At 51.0% G+C, this 18,335-nt stretch overlaps 1 protein-coding gene across 2 annotated transcripts; it reads left to right on the top strand.

The window, feature by feature from the left end:
- The first annotated feature begins 3,359 nt into the window (after positions 1-3,359).
- Positions 3,360-4,962, top strand: CDKN1C (cyclin dependent kinase inhibitor 1C). 2 transcript variants are annotated; one of them, XM_084263651.1, is made up of 3 exons: positions 3,360-3,913; positions 4,003-4,120; positions 4,264-4,962. In XM_084263651.1, exons 1-3 carry the CDS (start codon positions 3,466-3,468, stop codon positions 4,502-4,504), a joined length of 807 nt encoding a protein of 268 aa, XP_084119777.1. In that variant the 5' UTR covers positions 3,360-3,465; the 3' UTR covers positions 4,505-4,962. The 2 variants fall into 2 exon arrangements, with proteins under 2 accessions (XP_084119777.1, XP_084119778.1); XM_084263652.1 differs by having other exon boundaries at positions 4,003-4,129; positions 4,264-4,394.
- Positions 4,963-18,335: the final 13,373 nt, after the last annotated feature.

Here is an 18,335-nt window from a genome sequence, read left to right as displayed (position 1 = left end):
AGGATTTTGCTTCCCCTCCCCCTTTCAGAACAGAGCAGCCAGCAGGAATACATGCTAGTTAAAGTCATTGTTTTTTTCTGACATAAGCAGATATGACTTGGATATTCTGAGACAAAATGTTTCATTCTTATGGGGCATTGTTCTAACCATAGTGGTAATTACTTTGCTCAGTGTTCTGGAGCAGGAATTTCTAAAGAAGCTAATGGGCTTGGTGGTAGGAGCTTTTGGGTAAGAGTTTATAGTGCACATTGGGCAAACTGCTAGTTTAGAGGATCATAACATACCCCTCTGGCCTTAGAGTTCACGGATTCACCAAATGAAAAAGATACCTCTATGCCGGTAGTATTTCCTCCTCACGTAGGCTGGATGGTCTCCATCTCCACACGGAAGAAAAGCATGGGCACTGCTAGAACTAGCAACTGTGAGCAGGAAGTCCCCAACATTATCACCATCAGCAGGACACACCTCCCCCCCCCAAAGAAAACCCAACCCAAAAACCCCAACAAACAACAAAAAGTATAGGTCAAAGAGATGTGGAGCACAGACAGCAAGGAAGATGAGCTTAAAGAAAGAGCTGGTAACCTCAAAGTCGAGGTGCTTTACCGCCCAGGTGAGCTGGAATGTGAAGCAGCCTCAAACACAAGGCAACCCCTGAAAGTACTTTCCCATTCAAACTGCAGTTCCTAGCATCCCTCAAGCACTGTGTAAACACTGGCTAACCTCCGGAAAACAGCTTGGAAGGACCAGGATGTGGAGTTTGCAGAGGGCACGCCCACACCTTGCAAATAGCAGGGAGGTTTGCTTGCCTTGCCCGGCTTGCCTCCCAGGAATGCATAAACCTGAGGAGGCAGAAAACAGGAAAGGCGGCCGCTGGCCTCTCCTGGCACTGGGGGAGGATGGCGGGAGGTTTGCAAAGACTCCTCACAAAGAGCCCCTGTCTGCAGGGACCCGACCATTGCCATTTGGCTCGCGTTCCGAACACAGGGCACTTTTTCAGCAGGTTTCTTGAGGAACTCGCGGCATTTTCGCCACATAGATCATTTATTTCTAAAACCACCCTGTCCTACATCCGAGAGGTGCATCTGATGGCTGCTGAAAGAAGTCCCAGCTAAACACTGTGCCATGTTCAACATGTTCCCCAACTGTCCCAGCTTGAACAGGGACCCACCCCTTCTCTCCCTGGCTGACACCTTGTTAACTGGCACTCAGCTCCTGCTTTCTAAGATGATCTGCCTTTAGTGACAAGGTTCCAGGAGAGCATTCTCATGACATGCTCATTGAATGACATCCTTTGGGCCAGGAGACCTCCACATGGCCACCTTTAAGAGCTGTTTTGGGAAGGACAGTGTGGTAGTATTTATCTAAAATCGCTGTTGCAGTCCAGCTTAGATGGGAAACCATAAATATCCACACCTAAACTGCTTTTTTTTTTTTTTAAAGCCTTCATATGTCCTAAAATACCTCCACTACCACTATGTGTGAAATGAGAATGGTCTGTCAGTACTATCAGCTGGTGAAGTCATCTACCAGACATTAACTCTATGCCCACCCAGGAAGCAAGCAGGGATCTGCACCCTGGACATCTGCTTTGTCTTCTTCTCTCGACTGCAAACCTACAAACATTTCCCACTGAGCTACAGACCTGCCCCCACAGATACCAGAAAATAATTTCAGGGGTTCATACCTGCTGTGGTGCCTTGCTGCTCAAGAGCCCAAGAATGGAAATGTGCTGTATGCCAGGCTGTAACCTTCTCTCTGAGCCTGTGGACCAGCCATGGCCAATCCCAGGTCCATGGGTCAGAACAGCAGGTACTGCTGGTCTCTCCTGGTGTGGCTGGTTTTTGGGAGCACCGTTGAAGGTGCAGTACCTGGCAGCCGGCAGGAGCTGTCCTGGCTGCGCCAGGCTCATCACCAGCATGGCAAGGGCAGGAGCTAATGCCCACAGTGGTGCTGGAGGCTGCTCTGCCACAGGCATGGGCTGTGGAAATAGCACAGAGGAAGATGACTTACTTTGGTCCAGCTGGGGAAAAGGAAGGGCTTTCCATGGGTGCAAAGACTATTGCCCCTCTTTTTGAAACTGACACCTGCCTGCAGTCACCATTGCTCTAAGGGGCCTAAAACTGCCCTCTCCAGCCCTGCGGTAAACTGGCACCTGGGCAGTCTCTGCACAGCCAGCATCAACCTAGGAATTAAAATTGGTTTTATTCCCTGTAGGGAATAAACCTGTCCAAATTGTCTTTGCTGAAGGGTTCAAGCTTCCTAGAGGCAAGAGCTGCAGGTAGATGTGAGAGCTGGGGTGTTCCCAAATGCACAGAGTGATAAAGGTCCTTTTTTTCCCTTGTTGTTTGCAGATTAAAGGCTCCCTGTGGTTAACAAGCCTCCGAGGCGCACATCAAAATTATGATGATCTTCCGGGCCCAATTTTGGCACCCTGTCAATTATGCTCCCCCTCCCTTTCATACTCCCCCATCCCAAAACAACAAAAGGCAATGATTGCAGTGACCTGCAGAAAATGTAAAGCACAAGCCAGCTGATCCCTGGCAACACAATAGCGAGATTAGTTCATCTGCAGTGAACAAACACGTATTATGAGGGTTTTAAAGTTAGGAGAGGAAAATGCTGTGGTTTTCATGTATTTCTATTCAGTAAGGCTGCAACTTATTACTTCCATGCAGCTGAGAAGCCCTATTTTTAAAAATAGCCTTCAGCTTATTTTGAAATCTGCAAGCATCTCGCTTTGTTTTGCAGCAGCGTAATAAAAATCCCCGAGCCAGAAACGATCCCGTTTTCCTCCACACGCGTCAACTCCTACGGCCCGAACGCCGCACTCCGCGGACGCTGAGAAACCTCCCGGCGAAACCCCTCGGGCAAAATAACAACAGTAACAGTAATACCTCCCCCTCCCCCGCGCACACACACACACACACACCCTACGTGCTGGAAAGGCAACGCGGAGCGCGGAACGAAACACCCCGAAAGCCGCCGGGGAGGAAGCAGCGGCAGAGCCGCGGCCGCCGGCAGACAAAGGGAGCGGGGCCGGCGACTGGCGGGGAGCGCCGCGGCCGCCCCCCGGGGCCGGGCCAGCGCCGGGGCCGCCCTCCCACCCTCCTCCGGTCCGCGGCGGGGCCGGGCCGGGCCAATGCGGCCGGCGGCGGCGCGGCGCTGCCCGCCGCAGCCAATGGAGGGCGCGGGCAGGAGGGCTGCCGCCGGGGGCCGGGGGGCCGCGGGGGGGTCCCCGCCAATCGCGGCGGGCCGATGGCAGGGAAATACTATTATGCTAATGGTTGTTTTGCTCGTACTCGCGGGGAGCGGGGTTTAAAAGCCAGAGGGCCGGGGGCCGCCGCTCAGAGGCGGGAGGCAGGGCCGGCAGGAGAGCGGACAGGACGGGAACCGAGGATCGGCGGGGGTGGGGGCACCGCGACCCTTCCCAGCCCACCCCACCCACCCCGCGTCCTCCCAGCGGCGATGTCCAACGTGCACCTCTCCGGCGCTGCCGCCCTGGAGCGCCTCTCCGCCCGGCGAGCCCTGGCTGGGCACGGCCGCAGCCCCGTCTGCAGGAGCCTCTTCGGGCCGGTGGACCACGAGGAGCTGGGCCGGGAGCTGCGGAACCGCCTGCGGGAGATGGGCGAGGACGACCAGCGGCGCTGGGACTACAACTTCCAAACCGACACGCCGCTGCCGGGCCCCGGCCGTCTGCGATGGGAGGAGGTGGAGGGCGGCGCCGTACCCGCTTTCTACCGGGAGACGCTGCAGGTGGGGCGGCATCGCGTCCCGCTCCGCCGGGCACCCCCTTCGCCGCCGCCGCCGCCCCCCGCCGGCAAAGGGCCCGGGGGACGCTTGAGCCGGGAGAACCGCGCCACGCCCCGCCGCGACATGCGGCTCCGACGGAGGGGCCCGACCGCTCGCATCACAGGTGCGTGGGGGGTGCTGGGGGGACGCGGGGAGCGGTGGGCGTCCCGCCGCAGCGGCTGACCGTCCCCCACCTCTCCGTCCCCCATCCAGATTTCTTCGCGAGGAGGAAAAGGCCGGCGGAGCCCAAGGCGGCGGCGGAGCGTCCCGCCGGCTGCCCGCCGCCCCCCGCCGTCGTGCCGGCTGAACAGACCCCACGCAAGCGGCTCCGGTGAGCCAGGTGAGGCGCGCCCCGGGGCGAGCGGGCGGGGGTGTCCGGGCGCTTTCAGCCTCTCTCCCTACTTTTCCCCACACACGCATTTTTTTTTCTGATTTTTTTTTTATTTTTTTCTCCTCCTTGTTGTTCCTCCCCAGACTTTTGCACTACGGCACCCACGGGAGAGGCGCGTCGCCCCCGGAGGCACGGCGCCCGGAGGCGCGGGGGGCCGGGGCGGGCGGCGCGGCGAGCCGGGACCACCCCCCGCCCCTCGCTCGCCCGGACCGGGAGCGAAGCCGGAGCGCCTGCCCGCCGGCCGCGGCCGCGCACGGAGCAGTGTTATCGTACAACAGTGCAATGTATTACGTTTTATATAGAAATGTATTATGCCTAATGTGAGTACACTGGCCAGAAGTGTAAAGCTTTAAAAGTCATTTATATGAAATGTTTAATCTCTGCTGAGCTCTCAGTGCAAGAAAGGAAAAGGAAGAAAAAAGGAAGAAAAAAAAGAAAGAAAAAAATCAAGTGTATATTTGTAAAAACTTTTTTAAGAGTTATACTAACTTATATTTTCTATTTATGTCGGAAATGTGGATAACTTTGACATCCAATAGTCTTTTTTTTCTTTTGGTTAAGCCAAAGGGCACTATATTTGCTTTTGTTATTTACAAAATGTAAATTTATTTTTATAGTGGGATTTGTTTTGTTTTGGTTTTGCATTCACAAGATGTAGCTATGAATCAAAATACTTTTTAGACTTTACTTGAAGACAAATCTGTTTCAATGGATCCTGAGCCGGTCTGTACCACTGCCATTGCAAATCATGCCACAACTTCAATAATAAATAAAATAAAAACCCAAAACAAACAGGGAAACTGCTCTACGACGCTGCGCGGTGTGTGCTGGGCAAAACCCCGGCGTGCCGTGGCTGGGGTAGCCCCGGCGGGTCGGGCGGTGGGAGTAAGCTCAGCTCTGCGCCTTTTTTGGGGGTGGGGTTCTTCCTGCCGCGGGGCACCGACCCTGCCGCCGGCGCAGGCTTTGCGTGCGAGGCGGAGGGGAAAGGCAGTTCTCTCTGAAAAACAAGTGCTTGAGTGCCGCTGGAGTTAACCGACTGCGAGGGGAGCACACACCCTGCATACTGCTCTCAATCCGGCCTCGCAGCACATCTCGTACGGTAACTTGTTTTTAACCTTTCCCGCCACCCCCCTCCCCCCCTCGCCTTCCTTCCCTCTCTTACTGAAGCTGTATCTGCCACATCCCCCTTCCCTTCCCCCCAGACCAGGCTGGGCTGGGGCAGCCCCCTCCCCACACTACATCGGAGCTGGGGCCTCCCTCACTTTGGGACAGCTTTTGGGAGTGGCTGGTGGGCGCAGACCAGGGAACCTTGGCGGGGTGTGTCTGAGTGTGTGCAAAGCCCTCTCCAGCCCGTGGGTCCTCAGAAAAGCTCAAAGCTGTGGCTACCGCCGGGAAACATTTCCTGGCACAGCTCGCCTGAGCCCAGCAATAATTTACAGGGTAAATGCCCAGTGGTGCTGGGAAGCCAGCAACTCCAGCTCCCCTTAAAAGAAAAACAACAGGCAGGCAAAATAAACCCTCCTAACAGCCAAACTACCCAGCGTTTCAGCATTAACGCTTTGGTGGCTTTGTTGTCACAACCATGCATCCCCAGGCAGTTTACAGGGAGCACTCCATCCCCATGGCTCACAAGCACGTTAAAGCCACGGGGTCTACACACAGCCTGATGGCATCAGGGCACGTGCATCCATTCAGGGTCCCAAACACCACTGCTGCTGAGAGATTGGGGGGGGGGAGAGGGGGGCCGGGGGCCAGACTAGATCTGGTCCCAACTGCAGGTGGCACAAGGACTGGGGTGCTGTTGAGTATGGATAGCAAGTAGCAATGCAGGAGGGGGGGTTGGAGTCCCAGCGGCACGGGCGTCGTCTGGATGGATTTGTCCTTTTCAGACCCCGCTCCCTGTCACCTCCCTGGAGCACTACAACCCCATGCTGGACCCACTGAAGGGCAGGGGTAAGGGCATCTCCCTGTGGCCCTGTGAGCTCTGTAGCGATGCTCTGTCACAGAGGGGGAAGGGAGCCAAGAGAATAAGGGTCAGGGTGAATAAGGCTCAGGGTTTATCTGCATCATCTTCCCCCAGCCCCCACAGTGCTCCTCTCTGTGGCGCCCCCCCGCCCCCCCCCCCCCGGCCGTCACGGCCGCCAAACGCTCCTGGCTGTAAAAGTAACATTGATTACCTCCAGCTCCGTGATCGCTTAATCAGAACGGGATTATTTTACGCGCCCGCATCAGTGGCCACTGACTCAATACGATTTTCCCCCCCTTTGAAAAGAAAAATAGCTTTTCCCTTTCCTTATGAAAGCCAACAATACCCGGAGTGAGGCAGCTGGATCCTCCAGGATTTATGGGCTTTTCTCTCGCTTTCATGAAAGCAGGTGCCTTTGGGACCTCCATTGTCCCAGCCCCCAACTAATAATAGGACTTTCTGCAATGAAAGATCCCTGCTCCGAGCTTCCAAATACCTCGGCCGAAGGAGCCGCTGCGTGCCCCGAGGTGCGCCCAGCCCATCTCGGGAGGAAAGCTCTCACCCTGGGGAGAGTTTAGGCAGGGGGTTCTTTAATAAAGCAAATAATTCCAGCTCTTGCGCATCATCCGAGGGGAAAGGGCAGGTTTCCACCCTGCGGTGGGGAGAGACGCATCCTGCAGCCCTCTGGGCTCTGCTCTCCTGGAGGGCCTGGGGGTGCAGGAAGGTGTGCGGCTGCCCGCCACCCCCTGCCCCACCCAGCCCGGCCGGCCCTCTTCGCCCCGGCACAAAGCACACTGCCCCTATTCTTTCGGCCTTTGTAGCCATATGGCAAATCCATGTAGACACAGCCAACATCCATTTATTCAGGCACATAATGTCCCGCAACAGGGAACAATTGGAACTTTGTTTGCTTCTATTATTGATGCGAATGGGCGACAGAGAGAGAGAGAGAGAGAAAAAAAATCATTTAACTATAAGAGATATCCAGCTAATTATGAACCATATGTGCCTATAGTTTCAAAGCAATCCAATGAAGTTCATTTTAAATCTAGACTACTTTATTAGTACGGAAGACAGATGTCTCAACAGTACATGCTTCAGAGGAAACCATGTAAAGAAGTTCTTGAAATATTTAACTGGGACTCATTCATTGTCAGAGGGGCTTTAAAGTGCCCTTTATCATGAGAATGCATAGGCAGAAGCAGAGGGAGGCTGCCGGTTGTTACCACCAACCCACTTACCCCTTAGCAGTAAATCCCAAATTCCACTTTGGATTTGAGGACAGGAATATTTGTGGAAAGGTTTCAAAATATCAGGGGTCTTGAAGGACTGAGCTTGCTGCTCATTACAGCTACAAAAAGTCAGGTTGTTATTTGAGCCGCGTTAATCCGAGGCTGAAGCCAGCTACGCAATTAGAGGAATAATCTAACCCAAATCACCACCGCTCCCTTTCCCGAAGAAGAGAGCCGTGTGTTTGGGGGACGGCTACTGCAGCTCCCCCCACTGCCCCAAGAGAGACCGAGATAGTAACGTTAACACCGTCGGACCTCCAGAGGTTTGTCTCATACGAGCATCTCTAGATGCAAATCCTGTGGTGGTAGGTACCCAAAGGGAAAGGGCACCGCAGGAAGACAAGGAAAACTTGGCAAGGGAAAATATTTCAGATTTCTTTTTTCTTTTTTCTATTTTTTTTCTCCTTTTCCCCCCTTAGGAAGTGCAATTATCAGCAAACAATCTTGGCAAAAAGGTTAGCGCTTTCTTTATGAGCGCAGCAACATCTACCAGTAATTAAACCACTTCAGTTAGATGAATGCAACATATGGTTGAGGCAGGGAATCATTCTCTTTCCTAGCTGCAACTTTTCTTTCTGGGCCAAAACTTGTTCTATTATTGCTTAAAATAAACAAAAAGCTGCTTTCCACTTCTTGAGCAAATATTTGTCACTAATGAGCAGGAGGTGTAGGTAACAGGATGGAGAAAAAACATTTTTAAAGAATAATTTCCTACTTTGGGTACAGAAATAATTTCACCAAATCCCCAATTCGCTTGCAATGAGTTGCAATTGCATGGTAGGATGGTTACATGGGAAGATCCGTGCAAAGGATGCACATGGGGAGACAGAAATTAAACTGGCCATGTTATAGAAACACATATGAAGAGAAATATATACATATACATATATACACACACACATATGTACACATGAAATAACTAATCAGGGATCTGGATTTTTGGGGCTTTTTTAAACCACGTTGTCACCTATTGCTACACAATAAGTGCTGGGTGGTTTTCCAATGCTTTCCCCTCCCCTAGTCTGGACCCTCTCAGAAGTGTTCGTCTTGGCAAGCATTTTCAGAACAACGCAGGCCAAAACAGAACCCATCTTTTTGTAAAATGACAGGATGGAATTATATCTATTATTCTGACTCACTATCTATTATTCTGAAAGGAGGAGAATCAAGTATCCCCTCTCCCATCACACAATATCTAGTACTACACAATCTCTTTTGGTGTCAGCAGTGAACTTCCCAACTAAAAGAACTTCATGTTTTCGTTTGGCTTTTAAACCAAGGAAGATTTTTAGCTACATATTTCCAAGAAATTTTTGTTGAGACAGATTTGGGGGGACAAAGGAAGAAAGAAAGGTGCTAAACCTTTAAATGAACTGTACAGAATGCAAAAGCCCCAAAGTAGACCCTGCTATGAAGATAAATAAATAGCTCAAGCTCTTCTAAACACAGGACAGACTAAATTTTGGAGCCAATCTGCATCATAAATCCTCTACTCCAGGAAAACTCGTGGCCTTGATTTCAACTTTTTGATGCTTCAGCCTGGGGTGGTTGTGCAGTGTCATGTCTGGATCTGTAGTGTCATGGGCTCCTAATCTTTAAGATGGGGACAGGGATGCAGAGAGAGGGAACAGAAGGCAGGGATGGGGCGGGGGAGAAGTGGGGGCAGCAGCAGAAAATACCTAGGATGGGGATTAGAGGGCACAGGTGGGGCACACTGGAAGCAGGTGGACAGAGAGCGTCAAACTCTGCCCCTGTGCATGAGGATGGGGAGAGAACAGGCCATGACATTTATATTTGGCATGGTATATTAATTTATATTCTGTAGATTCCTTTGGAGGCTGCCTGGCCCCACACCTCTGCTGCCAGCAAACACCCATGAAACTCATCTGGTAACATCCCATCAACTCATCTACAGGTAGTAAATCTGCTGTTTATCCCCGTGGCCCAAGTCAGTTTGGGATCTAAAATGCCCTAGACCTGCTGAGGAGTCACTAAGCTTCACATCACCCCAAGATTACTCACTCTCCCTTACCAGATTTGCTTTAGCATACTCCATGGGCTCTCTCTTGCGCACGCACTACACTTGTATTACATGCAGAGTAAGGATTGGGAGGACAACGCTCAAGTTTTGGAGGTGCCCGAGCTGTCTGTATGATTTCAGCCCACGTTCTTTGCTCAAGGTGCCTTTTCACAGGCATGCATACCACTTCGTCCCCAGGACATAGGTTACCCACCTCACACAGCACTTTCCCTTACAAAATCAATCTGTGCTGTGCAGCAAAAGGAAAACTGCCGAATAAACTCCTGCCAGAGAAGCTGAGAAAGCAAAGCAAGACCTTGCAGGATGCTTTTGTGCTTAATCCAATGCCAAGAGTTGGAGGCAAGTTTTATTCTTTGGAGGGCAGTTGGCTCCTCCTGACCTCTTCCTCCAACAGAGGCTTTGTGCAGTCCTGGGAAAGGTGCTGGAAGTTTTCATAAGCAGCCTTTAATTGTGCCCACCTTTATTTGGTATCTGATAGGGAACACTTGTGTCTGACTTGCAAAGGCACTGAGCTGCATTTAGGGTCACTGAGCACTAGGCTCTGCAGATGTTTTTGACCAGATGAAGCCCAGGGCTTGCTTAGAAAGGGACAGTTATGGGGTACCTTGGACCAGCTCCCCAAATTATTAGCTTCCATCTCTTTTTATGGTGGCTCCCCATCATTAAACAGGGACAATAACACTGACTATTTATATTTTAATCCATTAATGTTTGGGAGGCGCTTGGATACTACTGCGAGCAGCACCGTATAAATCTGGCAGGGAAATTAATAACGTCTTTGAGCAGGATTTGAATAGTGCACAGTTAATAAGACATAGCACCGTCCATTGAACGGTGAGAAAAACAAAACTGAGCAACTGCTCATTAAGCAAGCACTGTTCACTCTGTGCACTCGATGTGATCATTTAATTAAAAGATTTTTATCATCATGCACAGACACAAGGGGGCAGAGCCAAGGTCCCGTCTTCCCTCATCCTCTCCTGTTCCTCGCCAAACACACAAGAGGATTTCTTGGATGCAACCTAGAACAGGAACCTAAAAAACATTAAATGTTTTTTAAAGCCCCTACACTAGCAGAAATGACTACTTGAGGTTTGGCAAGTCTTTTCACCTCACCTTTTCACCTCATCTCTTTTCCCCCCTCCTGTCACTCATCAGTCCCACCCTCTCCCTTGCTAGGAGGGGAGAGACAGGATGACCTCCCAAACTCCTGCAGGCTCAGCACCTCTACCCCAGAGCATGTTTTCCACCATCCTCGACATCACAGAAAGCCTAGAAAATCACTGCTGTGCCTGGCTACAAGGTAGGGGGGGCGGGGGGAGGGGGGGAGGGAAAGAGTTTTTCAGAGCTGGAACATGCTTTCATTATGGCCATTTTCAGGTGGTATGGGATTAGAGGGCCGTGTGCTCACAGATACTCTTGCGCCTCATGCTCTGCCAAGGCTGGTGGCAATAAACAGGCAAACCTTAAAAGGTAAACCACCTTAAAAACAAACAAATGAAACCATAACCACCACCCTGTCTGTTTTTACATTAAAATACCGAGGAAAATCCCCTGTCTGACTCATATTTAATGTGACTCTGACCAGAAGTCTGCAGCAATTTGCTCCGGAAAACAATGGGCACGAATTAAATTGTTTTCCTACATCCAAGAGTAACTCGTTTAGCAGCGTCTGCTTTTCCTAGGACTTTCATTCAAGAAGTTTTCAAATGTGGCTCTAGTTTATATAGCTGTAGTTTTGCTGGGGCTGCACAACTTCCCATCTGCTGGCCAAGGGTCCCCAAAACTTTGTACCTCTTTTTTTTTTTTTGTCTTTGGGTTTTGCTCTCACCCAGAAGAGTAAGCACCTGGTCCTCCATTTTGTTCTGAGCATCTTTAGGCCAAACCTGTTTCCTCATCCCACTAACAAAAGGGTATCCCTCCAGAGAAAGAAGCCTGCCTTTCGTGCCAAGACCAAACCTTCTAGAGCTGTTACAACCAGGCTTTTCTGCCTGGAAGGCTGCTGAAAAAGGTGTGGTGGTACCCAAAACCCACCTCCGCACTTCCATTCCTCATCTCTGTCAGATGTCAGGCAGGACCACTGCCCAGTGCTGCGTGGGTGAGGAGCCCAGTTTATGCAGCAGGTCACTGGATGTTGCAGGGATTTGGCAGCACGGGGGAACACAAGGGGTTTAATTTGTGCTGGGATGGTAAAAGGCACCTCCAGGACACAAAGTCCATCCCACTGCCAAACTTCACATTCCAGGGGACACTTGCGGGGCAGCAGGGCATGGCCAGGGAAGGGGGGGATCAGGGGAGCCCCTTGCCCCATCAGCACAACTCCCAAACCAGGACACACCTCCGAGAAACAGCCAGCCACAGCCTTTCTACAGCATATGAAACACAAGCTTGTGAATGAATGCTCTTGGGCGTGCAGCACAGCTCCAAGCAGCAGCAGCTACCTCTGCAGGAGATGCAGCAGTAGATATGGGGATAATTTGCATAATAATCACCGTTACCAAACGGTGGGAAAAGACACCTCACCAAATGGAATTATCAGCAAATTGAAAGATGTGCTTATTGGTTTTGTGCCTGTCTGCAGGATTTTAAGGACTTGGTGCAAGAATTCTCTTTAACTATGTTAAACTAAAGAAAGTACCTTGATTTCATTTGAGAGTTATTAACAAGCAGAGAGAAAATACAGAATGTATATTTGAAGCTTGATCTGTGTTCACTGAAATATTCTGTCAGAGGAAGGACAACAGCAAGGAAGGGGAAAAAAAAAAAAGGAAGAGAATAAAACTTTCCCAATTATCATATTTCCCCAAAATTCAGCTATACAGAACTCAGATAATTACAGGCTGAGGAGAAATATTGAAAAAAGTCAGTGCAGAATTTTTTTTTTTCCCCTGACTCTGCAGACTATAACGGGAGATAAAGAGATTGACCATTTTGGGAGGAGGATGCCTTCATTTCTCGACGTGACTGTAGATTATTTCAGCTTCAGGAGACAAGAATGTCCCTTTAACATCTGACCTGGCCTTTATTTAAGAGCAGCACTTCACGGTTCAGGAAAGACAGACAATTTTCTAATTCCCAGCTCTGCTGGAGGCTGAGGCAGCAACTTCCAGACAGGACACCTGCTAACACTAGAGAAATGGCATTATTATGTCTACAAGTTTACAAATCTGAGGATCAAAAAGCCTTTGCTTCTGCTGCTACTCCACAGGCCAAGGACTACGACTTCTTCAAAACAGAGTTTCACAGAGGTTTTTCTTCCCTCCTCCAAGAAACGGTTTCTTTTCACTTTCAGCAGATCGGTTTCCACGCGAAAAAGTCAATAGTCAAAGAGTTTCCTAAGTTTCATTGGTGTGTAGCAGAAAGGGGATTAGACCTGGGGCCTTTTTACTGGCAAGCCTTTAAGTAAATAAAAGTTTTTGAATTCTTAGAGAAACAAATCTAATTTAAACAAAAATCCAGAATATAGGGGATTTGTCCCTCCCCAACCCAAATTAAGAAAAAAAAAATTGCTAAATGTTTAACAAATAATAGTGTTAAATCTTTGTCTACTGCAGGTTTGCTTTTATTTTTGCTAGTTATCCCAAAGGGAATGGCTGTTTCTGTATTAGACAATATTCACAGTGAGTTATTAACCCCTAATATCCGGTGTTATGCAACCATTCATTTTTAACACATCAACTCAGTTCAGAGCTGTGAGAGCCCTGAGCTCAGAGACTGATAGCCACTGCTCTCTCCAGCAGCAAGAGAGGCAAAAAGCAGACTATATCCACACCACCAGTGCCCCAGTTCAGGCCCTACCTGTTAGGGAAAAGCATCGCTTAATTCCTTCTTACCCCCAAGTCCCAAAGCTGAAGCATGCAGTTTCTCTCTCAGAACACAAACAAATTGCAATAGATGATGACTTTTGTCTAATGGGTGCTTTTCTTGAGCTAAAAAAAAATAATAATCAAAACCCAACAGTTTCAAAAGTGTTTATATATACATACATACATATATATATATACATTCTGCACTACCTGTTAGTCTGCTGTTGCTCTGAAGCTGCTCCCCCAGCCTGGAGACACGGATCCAGGTGTCTGTCTGTACAAGCAGTTTGCCAGCATACATAACACCTGGGTCAGTATTTGTAAGCTGCCTTTAATTAAGGCAGAAAAGTAGGAAGAAATCAGGCAAAGCAGTTGGCTCTAAAGTCAGCAAGAAAAACATCAGCATCCTGGTCTAACAAAACAAACTGTACAGGAAAACAGAAGTGGAGATGTGTGACTGAGCAGAGAGTGATAAACTGTCAGTAAGTTTGTCTGTCTGCAGTAAAATAGTTTTAATGACTTCTCTAGCATTAGTATACTTTTCTCAATTCCCCTCTACCATGGGAGCAGGCTTGTAGCATGCTTAAGAGGCCCATGTACCAGCTTGAGCCCAGATTGCAAGCCTCCCCTGCCAAGCTACTACTGGTCTGGGAAGGTGCCACCCCTGCTTTTGCTACGAGCTGCCCTATAGCTCTGCCCCTGCATGCTGACAGGGCCCCCAGCCTTGGTCCAGGCAAAAAGCTCAGTGGTACCTAGTCTGTGTCCAGTCCCATCTGCAACTGGGACAGATCCCTGGATCTTTCCTACCACTGTGGGATTTGCTGTAGAGTACACTTCCAAACCAAGTGCCACACAAAATGCTGAAACGCCTTAAAAATATGGCTGCAGGAAAAGGAATCGAGGGCTTTGTTCCCTGTGTGCAGCAGTTGGAATGCTTACCCAGCTGATGTGCCTTGAGTAATCCCCTTCTAGCTGAGAGTGCAGGAGTCAAACCCACATCTCCTACCCCGTGGCCAAAACCATGCTGCTGGGTGAAGAAGGGGCACAGCCTCCTTTCTGTTCTCCCCAAGTTACAAAGCCTTGAGTGGGGAAGTGGGGACTTAAATACCCACAAAAAGGGGCATCCCCAGCCCACACCTGTACCCTAAGCTACCCTCTACATGTGAGCTGCAGCAATGCCAACATGCAGCAAGACATGTTAACTTGAGCCTCAATAAAGGGAGGTGGGAAGGAGTCTGGGGTTTACCCCGTGCAATTGCTGCAAGCACTGTCTAACTACTGTCTTTGAAGAGGGGATTTTTTTCCCTCTTTCTGCACTTTTTTCCCTTGCTGAGAGCAGCATTTACGTGCAACCACTTTTGAGGCATTTCCAAGGCCACAGGCCCCCATTTGGGGACAAGATCATCTTACTGATCCTGAGTGAGACCCTGAAAAACCTCAGAGAAGGAGGGCACACCTCTCAGCATGAGCTCTCTCTTCCTGACCTGCTTCAGTGGCTCTTCCCTCTCTGCCACACGTTTGGAAGTGACAGAGAGGGCTGGTTTGCACCACGACTGCCCTTCTGTATGCCCTGGTCCCCATCCCCACCCTCAGATACCCAGATCTACGGTAGCACCTGCTCCCCTCTTCCCATCAACACCATCACTTGCCTATTCAAAAGAAAGTTTTAAAAAGAGAGGAAACACTTATTCCCATGCCAAATCTATCTTTATGAGCCTACTGATGCCAAGATTTTAGCTAAGGGAAGCTTGTTTTCCCATCGCTCCAAGAAGATGAATTTTCCCTGGATTCAGGCAAAATCCACCCTGCCTCCTACCCCAAACTGCTCGTGGCAGCTCAGGAAAGAGAAGGGTTCGGGTTTTTTTCCTTGGAGGAAAGCGGTAGGCGAGATGGGGAAGGAGGAGAGCTTTAAAGGGAGGGAGCGAGGAGACCGAGCTCATGCACGGATTTTAATCTGATCACTTCCCTGTCAAACTAATCCTTGCCTGACTCAGATCGGATTTTTAGAAACGTGCCTGGAAACCAAAAAGCAAACCTCATTTGAATGAAGCACACACTCCGCAGCCCCCATCTGCAAAGGGCCGCAATTAAATGCAAAAAAAAACCCAACCAAAAACCAACCCCCCCAAAAAACCAAAAAAAAAAAAAAAGAAAAAAAGAAGGGAGGGGGGGAGAGAAAATTAGCATTTTCCGCGGCCATCTGGCATGAGGAGCAGGCGATGGGGAACAAAAGGAGATTTAGGCAAAGGGGAGAGGCGAGTGTGCCATGGCATTGACCTGCAAATGAGCCTTTGTGAGCGAATTAAAGCTTCCCGGACCCCCCGGGACACCCCAAAACAGGCACCATTACAAACCATCCGGACAAAAACCCACTCATCAAAATTGTCTGCGTTTGAAGGAAGGGGGGGAGACCATTTAAATCTGCACCTTCCCTGCCCCCACCCCCTGTAATAGGCGGTTAATAGGGGCTTGGCGCGGGGCGGGGGGACGGGACAGCTCCGCTGCACCCCCGGCCCTGCACCCCGCTCTGATGATATAACGGGGGAACGACACCTTAGAAACGTGTCTCGTCCTTAAACCCCAAACGAAACGTTATTTATAGCCCTAGCGCTAAACAATAGGGAAGGGAAAAACTAAAAGGAGGGGGGCATTTGGTGATATATTAGCTTCCAGATGCTGTTTATTTCATCCCGGGGCGGGGGGGACGGGGAGAAGGGTTGTTTGAAAGTATGTTTCTAAAGCAAATATTAATTTATTTTGTTTTCCCCGGGCAGGGTAGAAAGGAAAGGGATAATCAGGGATGCCACGGCCCAAAAAGAAATGGAAAAGCGTCAGGGTTAGAGCTTTTGTCTCCTCTCCCCCTTCCCCCATGACTCTTGCCTTTAAACCGGGAAAGCTTGAGGATTTTGAAGTGAAAGCAAAGATTTTGGCCTGGGGTAGATACATGAAGGGGGGGGGAAGCCATCTCCCCCCCATCCCCTCTCCAGAAAGGGAATAAGGACTAAAGTCGGGGGCCAGCTGGGGGAAGCTTGTAAATGAAATGTGTTTCTTTTATGGTCCTCCCCCCCGGGGGACAGACCCATTATAACCCACCAGCTATATAGACTCAGCTGCCGCCTCCCCGGCCTGCGGCAGGTACACGGGGGAGGCCAGGGCCGGGCCTGGGAGGCGGCGGGGTCGGGGGTGGGGGGGAGGGAGGGAGGGAGGGAGGGAGGGGAGGATGAGTGGCGGGGGGATGGGGATGGGGGGGGGCTGCAGCCAGCCGGACCCCTCCGCCCGGGCTGGGGCTGCACGGCCCCCGCCTTGGCTGGGCTGGGCTTTGCAAAGCCGAGGGTAGACCCTCGCTCGGGGAAGGAGCGGTACATGCGCGTGTTCGTGGGTGCGTGTGTGTGTGCGTGTGCCCCGCGCCCGGCAGCAGGTGAGCGCGCTCCCCCCGCCTCGCCCCGCGGGCTGAGGGGGGGCCGGCGCTCGCAGCCCCCCAGGTGCCGCTCCCCCGGGGTTTGTTTGCAGTCAATATTCATGTGTTTCTGTCACCGGGGCGGCTCTTTTCACAGTGATCAGCCGGGCAGAAGGCTGAATGACAGGAGACTCGTGGCTCGGCTGCTTTCGGGAGGGAGGAGGGATGGATTCGAACCGCCCAACCCGCTCCCTCGGCTTTTTTTTTTTTGCTTTTTTTTTTTTTTCTTTTTTTTCGGGGGGGGTGTCTCAGCCTTTGGGAGAGGAGCTGCCTTGCTGGGGCCGCCACCCTGCCCTGGGTGGGGACGAGGCGGCGGTGCTGGACAACGGGCACTGTGCGCTTCCCTCAGTGGGCGAGCAGCTGTGGGGGCCGCCACCTCACTCACATACCTGGGGCTGGGTGGCCTGGGCGGACACCCCTCGTCCCGTGTGGCGTGGGTGACCAGGGATGAGGTCCTCCAAGGTGGCCGTTGTGGGGTGGCTGGTGGCTGGAGGCTGGTGGGGGCCCACAGACCTACAGTGCAAAGGGAAGCCCTGCACAGCCGTAGGCAGGTAGGGGTGGCACCAGTTGGGTTTTTCTGGGCGCTGAGCACCCGGAGACCAGTAGCAGCCTGCACCTTGCACCCTGCTTGCCCAGGGCACTGTAGTGCTTCTCTGGATGCGCAGCTCTCCTGGCCCCCCAGGTGATTCCCAGGAACACTCGGTTCCCGGCTGGGCACGTCGGGGGTGCCCGGCGTGGCGGTGTGCGAGAGCCCCGCGTTGGGAGAGCCGCGTTTTGTCCCTTCGCGCTGGCCCTGCAGTGCTGCTCTGTGCGAGCGTCTTTTGCTTGGTCCTGTTTTAAAAGTTCACAAACTCGGGGTTTGTCTCTGCAACTTGCAGGGGGCGAATCAGTATGAGGGAGCGCCCTCCTCATTGAAACTGGAGGTGAATAAATTATGAACAGGCGAAAACTGGAACAATGTCTCTGAGCGAGTGTTTTCTAGAGAGTTACTATTCCAGGCTTTGAAATCAATTGATACATAATTAGATTCCTCAAGAGAGGACAAACAAGGGCTGCCATTCACCCCCTCCTTCTCCCACATGCATCCCAAAGAGAGACCGGAGGCTTTAGCAGAAACCAGACAGCCAGCATTCTCCAGCACTAAAAACATATTCTGGCTTTGGGTGTTCATTTAACAAACAGATCCTTGAACCTTGCTTCTGTTTTCAGTTTATTTCGACCATGTTTCTTTGTGTTCAGTTCATTAAAACATGTCTCTTTTGAGATCTATTTTTACATTTCAAGAATCCAGTATTGTACTTCTGCGGTGGCAGATGGCCCTAGACATCCAAGCATAAGCTCTTTCCTGCTTTTTTTCCCCTCTTTCTTAGGTCTTTTCTGCGCCACACTTGAAACTGTTAGCAGCAGCCATTCCTCTTTGCAGCGTCTGAGGCTGGTGTGTGGTTCAGCACTGGGGTACAAACACGTCACAGTCCCCACTGGACCCTCACAGTGTATTTTAAGCACAGCAGATGCTACTTTCTGTGAGATAAGAATGCTTCACAGCTGGCTAGGTCCTGCTAAGGAGGGTGGCATGCCCTATAAACTACAGTA

The sequence above is a fragment of the Gallinula chloropus genome (assembly GCF_964237585.1).
Source record: "Gallinula chloropus genome assembly, chromosome: 4".
In the NCBI taxonomy this organism is placed as follows: domain Eukaryota; kingdom Metazoa; phylum Chordata; class Aves; order Gruiformes; family Rallidae; genus Gallinula; species Gallinula chloropus.
The sequence above is the reverse complement of the archived record's forward strand: the minus strand, read 5'-3'. Positions and strand labels throughout refer to the sequence as shown.

Excerpts from the sequence above, each read along its gene's own strand:
- CDKN1C (XM_084263651.1), top strand. The coding sequence starts at position 3,466 with ATGTCCAACGTGCACCTCTCCGGCGCTGCCGCCCTGGAGCGCCTCTCC. Across the intron at positions 3,914-4,002 it reads CCCGACCGCTCGCATCACAG|ATTTCTTCGCGAGGAGGAAA; the intron begins GTGCGTGGGGGG and ends TCCCCCATCCAG. Across the intron at positions 4,121-4,263 it reads ACCCCACGCAAGCGGCTCCG|ACTTTTGCACTACGGCACCC; the intron begins GTGAGCCAGGTG and ends GTTCCTCCCCAG.